General features: G+C 52.3%; 1 protein-coding gene across 1 annotated transcript in view; it reads left to right on the forward strand.

The window, feature by feature from the left end:
- Positions 1-7,154, forward strand: part of ADAMTS17 (ADAM metallopeptidase with thrombospondin type 1 motif 17) — a 342,817-nt gene extending 335,663 nt beyond the window's left edge. Inside the window, exons 21-22 of the mRNA XM_021680437.1 lie at positions 5,649-5,826; positions 6,985-7,154. Of these exons, the coding sequence (XP_021536112.1) occupies positions 5,649-5,826; positions 6,985-7,154 (348 nt within the window). The remainder of the gene's footprint in view (positions 1-5,648; positions 5,827-6,984) is intronic.
- Positions 7,155-8,158: the final 1,004 nt, after the last annotated feature.

Raw genomic sequence — 8,158 nt, forward strand, 5'->3', positions numbered from 1 at the left:
GCCCATGTGCCTTTCATGCAGTCGGTGCATGTTTATTGAGCACCTACTGTGTTCTGAGCGCCGCCCTGGCCACGGCCGCGGTTAGCCGGACGATTACTGAGGACTAACGAGAATGACGTAAGCCCAGGGCCCAGCACTTGCTGGGGAGGGGGCGTGAGGGGCTGCCCTCACTTCGGGTCGTCTGGCAGGGAGCTTTCCGGCTGGATTTATTACTGCTTCATTTCTTTGTTTCCCGAGTCTCGGGGAGCCACGTTAAATGTTAATGTAATGAGCGACCTGAAAAAAAATACCCCACAGTGAAAAGAGTGCTTCAAACAAGACCAGAGATGTTTTTTATATATCTGTTTGCTGGGATTTTTAAAAGCCCCAGAATGGCTTCACAGCAATGCTTGGGGCTAATCCTATGCTAGCAGGAGACACTGTGGTCTCCTCGCTGTTTAATTAAAGCTGAGGCCGAGGGGAGATGGAATTCCTGGTCTGCGCCCCTGTTATCTCAAATGCAGCAAGCTCAAGTTACAAGCGGATGCTGTTCAAAAGCAACCCCTCGGACCTGTCTGGAATCACGTTCGTCCTCAGGGTCAAGTCAGCTTCTAATGGTGCTCCTGGAGGTTATCTGGCTGAGCTGCCAGCCTGGAGCCAGGGAAAGGCAGATAGCCACACCTGCCTGCGGAGGCCTGGTGTCGGGGCATGGCCGGCAGGCCAAGCGGCTCAGTGCCTTTTCCTGGGCTCCAAGGACTCCCCGGTCCGCTCTCTCTGCTCTTGTCCAAGCACTAACTGTTAATAATAACAATAGCACTTGCAGAGGGCTCACTCGCTGCTGGTCACCTGTTCCAAGCTTTTCTAATCATCACAATCATTCTACAAGGAAAGTTTTATTATCCTCAAGCCACAGATGAAGAAACTGGGGCTCAGATAGGTTAAGTAACCTGCCCAAGGTCACACAGCCAGTAAGGAGGGATGGAGTATGCTGACAGGTCTGTCCTGCCCCTGCTGCTCTATCCCCAATCTGACTCCAGCTACGGAGAGTGTGGTTACCCGTGGATGTTAGGCCAGGGGCATGCTTGGACTGAAGTGAAAGTTTCTGTACATGCCACTTGGTTACTGTTTGTCTTCTAACACCTGACGCAATGAAGCGGGCTCTGTGGGGCTGGCTCAGACACCCCAAGGTTCTCAAAAGTTCTTCTAAACGACTACGAGCCTTTCACAGCTCACAGCTGTGTGAACAGAGTCCCTAGGATGCCAGCAAAAATTTAGCAAAGCCTAATGTGAGAGACAAATCCCTATGAGGGGCAGGGTCCGCAGGGTCCCTAAGTGCCCCCACTTAGGGTCACCTCCCAGCCTGTCACCTGGCCCTGCCCTGCCTCATGGAGGTGCAGGAGAGCCATGAGAACAGACACTTTGGTCTCTGTGCAGGAACTCTGGAGGTCATTCCATGATCTCATGGAGCAGTTTTCTCCGGGCTGGAAAATTAAAAGCTGGTGACGCTGTGCTAGGGAAGATAATGAATCAAATGGTGGACCTGGGCAGTAAGCTAGTTTTTTGTTTCCTGGCTCGCATAGAGGCTGCCGTGCAGCTAGTACAAGCCATAATTCATACAGGAAGATGGAATTTGGTCCATGAAACGGGGCAGCTGGGGTCCTGTCTCTCCTCTGCCACTTACTAACTCTGTGACCTTGGCCCAGACACTGACCCCCACTGAGCTCAGTGGCCAGCAGCCTCAGGACTGTTGTGGAATGTTCCACGCTATTGTGGAACCTTACAAGCGAGCCCATGGGATAAGCAAACACACCATCTGTATACACAGGGGTGTCGTGAATGCTCTCCCTTCCCCCACACCTGATCCCCCTCCCCCACCGGCCTTAGAGCCTGTGAAACAAGACTAAGAACTTTCAGAGGGAAAATCATTTTTCAAGGGCAACCCCAGACACCTGAGTTTTACAATGGTCATTGATCACTTTCAGGCAGAGACCTTGTCAGTTTTGCATTTGGTTTGAATAGACCCACAGGATTGAGTTCTTGCCCTGATTTTTACATACATAATAATAACACCTGCAAAAGACATCGAAACCCTTCCTGATGTTCGTGGTCAGGAAGTGACTCAGCCGGGCTGACTGCCCAGCCGCCAGGGCCTTGGGTACCTTATGTGGTCATGGGGTGCCATGGGAGCGAGACAGGCATAGCTTCAGGAGCCTTCTGCACTCGCCGGTACAGTGTCCTGGGGCCCCAGCCACCGTCTGTCCTGCCCTGGAAGGACCCCCTCTCCAAGAGGGAGTATGAAAACACGTATGGACGTGTCTCCTGCAGCAGGTGGCTCCAGGGCCCATGGTCCAAGTCAAGATCTGATGAGAAAAGGGATGTTGATGTTGCCTCTAGATCAGCACGCATATAGATATCTCTTTTCCCTACATACTCAGTTTAGCGCCAAATAGGCACAGATACTGGGTCCCAAGTACATGGTAATCCCATTTTCCCAGGAAGCAGGTTTTATTTATTTATTTTTAATTTTACAACCAACTTACATATAAAAGTCTTTAATGGTAGAGATGGACGAGTCAAATGCCTACCTAAAATACAAAATTCATTCGGGTAGCTACACATTCCTATTTAAAGGTTTATATTTCTATTTTAACTTAGAAATATTGCTGTTTTCTTTCTGTAGCATATTATAAAGTCAGACCCAATGAAGCTGCTGGGTGTGCGGGGTGAAAAACGAGTGAATATGAGCAGTTTTGTAAGGTGCAACCAAACACTTGCCGGGTCTGTCTTCATCATCACTCGCTCTGCCTTCTGAGTCATCTGCCTCCCAGATATAACCTGTCACTGCTGAGTTCACAGAGGTGCCACCTCTTTTGGAATCTGTATGCGCTGCTGTCACTGGATAGTCCCTCACAAACTGGGGCATCACTTAACACTGTGTCTGCATGACTTTGCTCTGCATTGGCCTGACTCTGCTCTGCATTCGCGGGATTCTGTACTATGTTAGGATCCTTAGCCTTTTCCTTCTTTCATTCTGTTGGTGTGGACTCCCAGTCTCTTTGTATAACCCCTTACCAGCTTGCTTTTAAGTGATTTTTAAACATTTCTTAGATCGTCCTCCCTCATTTGTGATTATGAAGTCATGCCTCCAGGAGATAGATTTCTTTGCTTCCTTTTTTTTTTTCTTAATCCCCAAGTGATCTTGCTACAAATAATTAAAGGCACCCCTTATCCCTGCCCCGAACTGTGAGAGGTTTTGTTCTCACTTAAGTATAAGGCAATTTACTCTTTTCCAAGAATCATTTTGAGCGAAATACGTCTCCCCCTTATATTCGAGCGTACCTGTCACCGGTGTATAAACTCAGCAGGGCGGTAGGTGGATGTCTGTTCTGGCTTAATTATACATTTTTGCATATGAATCCTCATCAGTTCACTGTAAGAAAAGAGAGCTCATTATACTCTACACAGGACACTGGGCAGAAGTTCCGGACAAATCAGAGGTTCTCAGCTCTGGGTGCCCCTTCTAAGGATACTGATCAATTGGCCTGGGACATTGAGGTTTTTAAAAACTCATCAGGTAATCCCCTGCAACAGAGCCCAGCTCCCTCCTTGATGCCCTCCAGGTGGAAGTCATGTTGCTATGGCAGCCATCCCATGTTCAAGGTCTCCTATTGGTGGGACCTGCCCGTGTGACCTCATCCCTCCACCTCAGCATCCCTCAAACTTCCCTGGGCCCCAGTGCCAACTCCTGAGGTCTAGGATGGAACCCAGAAATCTGCATCCATAATGCATGATGAATTCTCAAGCCCACAAGCAGCCCCTGCCTGGTTTATCTAGAAGATAGACTGTGAAGGGAGACACAACGCTGAGGCCCTGGGGCTGGCCGTGCCTGCGGGGGAGAGTGCTTGTTCTGGTTTGAACATACCAGAGCCCACAGGGGGGCTTCTGGTTCTCCCCCCACTTCTGTGATTTGAAAAAGACTGGGGCCCCTTCAGAGCACCATTCCCTCGGAGACTCTTTATCCTTATAAAGTGAAAAAAAAAAACACAAAAAAAAACAAAAACCAAAAAACCATGATCCTGCTTGTCAGACTAGAATGCCGAGGAATTCACCTGGTGCACACAAGCTCTTTGGGGAGCAGAGCAGACAGTATCAGCAGTCTCCTCACAGACCACCCCCCCTGCCCCAGGACAGCCCCCCTCCAGCACAGGCCGAGGTCAGGCCTGACTGGGAGGAGACAGGGAGGCACATGATCCAGACAGCACCTGGCATCGCCACCCCATGTGGCATTCAGAGGACAGGCCCTGCGCCCCTCTCTTTACCCCCAGGTGCCGGCATGAACTCCAACTGGGCTGTGGCACCTGAGGCCTTTGCTTTATTAAAGTTTTGCAGAATGCTCTCAGAACCCCGTAAATCATGGGTGGTGTGGGTGCTAGAGGATCCCAGATGGAGAGAGTACACCTGTGGACCTGACTTTCCGGCTGGAAGAGACCAGCCTATTGGAAAGACAGTTCCTGGGGCTCCTGGGAGAGCAAGCAAGGGCCCAGGAGCTTGGAGAGCAGGATCAGGGCGGAGGAGCTGAGGAACGGGCAGGTTCCCCAGTGGAACATTTTAAAAGGGTGCAGAGAGGGACAGGAGGAAGGCAGGAACTGCATGGGGAAGTCCTACCAAGTACACTCAGTGGGATGTCTGCTGAGTTACGCTGGGCTGGTCTTGGCAAACCCAGGTCTACAAGGGCTGGAGGTGCCAGCAACTCGGCCCTTGGTGTCTGAGTTAAAACCGTGAGCCACAAATAATATATGACTCCATGATGCAAGAAAGGTTGCACTTCCTTTTCTCCCACTTAATTCTGGGCCCCAACTCTCCAGCCTTGCGGGAAATTCAACCCCGCCCATGACTGAGCTCCCCTCTATAACCAAGGCCAGGGGAAGACTCCAGAGCCTCACGTAGCACAGAGCACTGGGGAGACGCCTGAGGTCATCATGCCCAGCCACCAAGCCACCCTGTGCGCCAGCTCAAGAATTTGGAAGCCCAGCTTTCTGCTTGGAACAGGGGTAGAGAGGGTGGGAAGTGACATGCAAGCCTCGTAAATTAATATTTCAGCAACTGTCTTGTGTCTTAGCTTGGGCTGCTGAGATGAAATACCATAGACGGGGGCGGGGCGGGGGGCGGGGGCTTAAACAACATACATTTATTTCTCCCGGTTCTGGAGGCTGGGAAGTCCAAGGTCAAGGTACTGGCCGATTTGGTTCTTGGTGAGGGCCCACTTCCTAGCTCGCAGAAGGCTGCCTTCTCACTGTGTCCTCCCGTGGTGGAAGAAGGGCTCTGGTCTCTCTTCCTCTTTTTATAAGGACACTAATCCCGTCATGGAGGCTCTGCCCTTATGACCTCATCTAAGCCTAATTACCTCCCAAAGTGCCCCCCCCCCAAAAAAACCATCCCATTGGGACCTAAGGCTTCAACATGTGGATTTGGGGAGACAAAGAACATTCAGTCCATAACATCTTGAAACAGGCCTCTGTCAGGCAGCTGGTGTGCAGCCAAGCCTGCTCGTCCTGCATTACTCCCAAGCACCTGGGAATGACATGCAGGGGCGGCTGCTTCGCGGAGCCATGGTCACGGCCTCTCGGCCCAGGTTAGGCCCCAGCTCAGACCGTCCCTGTCTCCGGCAGTGCTCCTCGACCTGTGGGAAGGGCCTTCAGTCCCGCGTGGTGCAGTGCATGCACAAGGTCACCGGGCGCCATGGCAACGAGTGCCCCGCCCTCTTGAAGCCGGCAGCCTACAGACAGTGCCACCAGGAGGTCTGCAATGACAAGATCAACGTGAACACCATCACCTCCCCTCGCCTCGGTGAGTGGCCCCAGGCTGCTGGGGAGGGCGCTGCCGCCCCCAGCCAGTGAGTCCCCACTGGTGGTAGTGGTTCTAGAAGCCAGAAAGCTCCCCCCACCCCCACCTTGGGGCTTATCCAAAACCCGGAGAGGCCAACGCTTGCCAGCTCTGTAGAATGTCAGAGGTTTCAGAGATGGGATTTCATTCTTTGTCATGAAAAGGACGTCTGCGAGCGGCGACCTCAGACACAACACCGAGAGCACCCAGCTAGGCACTCTGCCAACAGTGAGGAACACAGGCAGATGGCTCCCCGTTAAGGTTTTGGGGCTCCCGTGCATGAGAAGTGCAAGGGGAGGGGCGTTCTTCCAGAAATGAAGGAGCTGGGGTGTCATTCACGAAACCTTGGTGATGTTCCTTAAGCTGATGCTCGAGAAGAAAGAGGTGGTGATAGGTTGGAGTCTTGAATTCAGTGGCATGGGCGGGAGAAGAGGAACATTTAACATGAATTTAATGGTTCCTTTTAACAGTCTCTGCTTTTCCAAATAGAAATCCCTAAGGAATATTTTCCTCCCCAGAGCCCCCTTCCCTAATGCTGGAATGCAACCAGCACAAAGGGGGCTTCTAAGTTGTTTTACTTGGGGGGGGGGTGGTCTTTGAGCTTGCAGAGGGGCACTCACAAGCTCTGCATGCACAAACCTCCTTGGGATGCTCCAGAGACCTCCCTCCGGCAGAACCTTCTCTCCGCAGGATGACCCTGAAGGAGATTTAGGCCACTTGCTTGCTCTGTGAGCTTCTGCTTCGATGGGCCCTTTGAGGCCCACTGCCCCATGTCATCCTGTCTTATAAATGCCAGCAGTGGTGGCGTCCTTCGCCAGAAAGTACCAGTGGGTGCTGCTTAGCTGAGAAGCAGGGTGCGCAGTGCCCTTGCCCCGAGGAATCAGCCAGACCGCCATGCTCTGCCAGGTGGTCGGGTTAGACACAGGAGTGAGTCCCCTGCAGAAAACGACATCACGTGGCCCTGGCAGGGGGCATATTTCCTCGAGTCCGTGCAAGGCTCCAGCATGTGAGCGAGGGCAGCCCCAGAGTGGGTCAGCCCGCGAGCCCTCTCTGTGCATGCATCAGGATGTCCCCATGCCATCCGTAACCCCTGGGCTCTCTCTCTCCCCACCATCCCCTTAGCCGCTCTGACCTACAAATGCACACGGGACCAGTGGACGGTGTATTGCCGGGTCATCCGAGAAAAGAACCTCTGCCAGGACATGCGGTGGTACCAACGCTGCTGTCAGACGTGCAGGGACTTCTATGCAAACAAGATGCGCCAGCCACCACCACCCTTGCCGAGCTCATGACACGGGGCCCAGCGGTCCCCCAGCGCTCCAGCGCGTGGTCTGCATCCCGATGACATGGCTAGCTGAAAGCCTGCCCACCTGAGAGCACACCAGTCCTGCGGCCGGGACCCCCCCTCCCCCAGAGCACACCGCCACTCACCCACAAGGCTGTCCCAAGAATCCAACCGTTTAGAACCTGAGCGTGGACTTGACGTTTGCTGTTAGCGCTTTTGTACTTAATATATTGTTAACAGCCACTGGATGGCTTTCTACAGTAAGGAAAAAATAGGCATGAGTCACAAAATTATTGTCATTTCTAAGGTTCCGTGTACCTCAAAGGGAACACCTCTGACAGACCGTTGTCGAAAGAAAGAGACGTCATTGAGCACTTCTGTCTTGGCTTTCTTTTGACGTTTGAATTCCCGGTGCTTGACGTGCCATGGGGGGATTATCCCCCAAAGGAGACATTTTACATTAAAACAGGCTTTATTCTGAAAGCCGGCGGCACCCTGGAAGGAAGGACAGATGTCAGCAAGCCTCTGCTAGTGGCTTCTCCTGAGAGGACCAGGCTGCCGGAGCCCTTCTTGACCGCACAAGAGTCAGCACTTTGCCTCCTGGCGCATCTCTGAAAACATGTTCTCTAGATCGTGGGCCTCATCTTGGAAGTCTTGTCCCTGACAGTTTGAATCTCTATCAGCCAAGGATGCCAAGGCCACGTAGTTCTGCATACCACCTGTGTTGGGGAGAATATTCTGGAAGTGTCTGGGTTTGGGGAGGCATTTAATTTCTATACTCTACTGTCCACCGCATCAGGAAACAGAAGGTCTTTCTTCAAGGTGCTATGAAATGGGATGTATGTTAATTTGGGGGATGGGACTGGTTCCTGGCATAAAGGTGAGCTCAGGACAGCTTCATCCGGGGTGTAGGGCCCCTCTACCTTCTGGGGGCCTCTACTCCAGGCAGTACTTCGTAAAGCTTTGCTTCCCGTTGACCTTGGCCATCTACCTAAAGTTGATTCTTTCTAG

Source organism: Neomonachus schauinslandi, chromosome 9 (assembly GCF_002201575.2).
Source record: "Neomonachus schauinslandi chromosome 9, ASM220157v2, whole genome shotgun sequence".
NCBI classification, from domain to species: domain Eukaryota; kingdom Metazoa; phylum Chordata; class Mammalia; order Carnivora; family Phocidae; genus Neomonachus; species Neomonachus schauinslandi.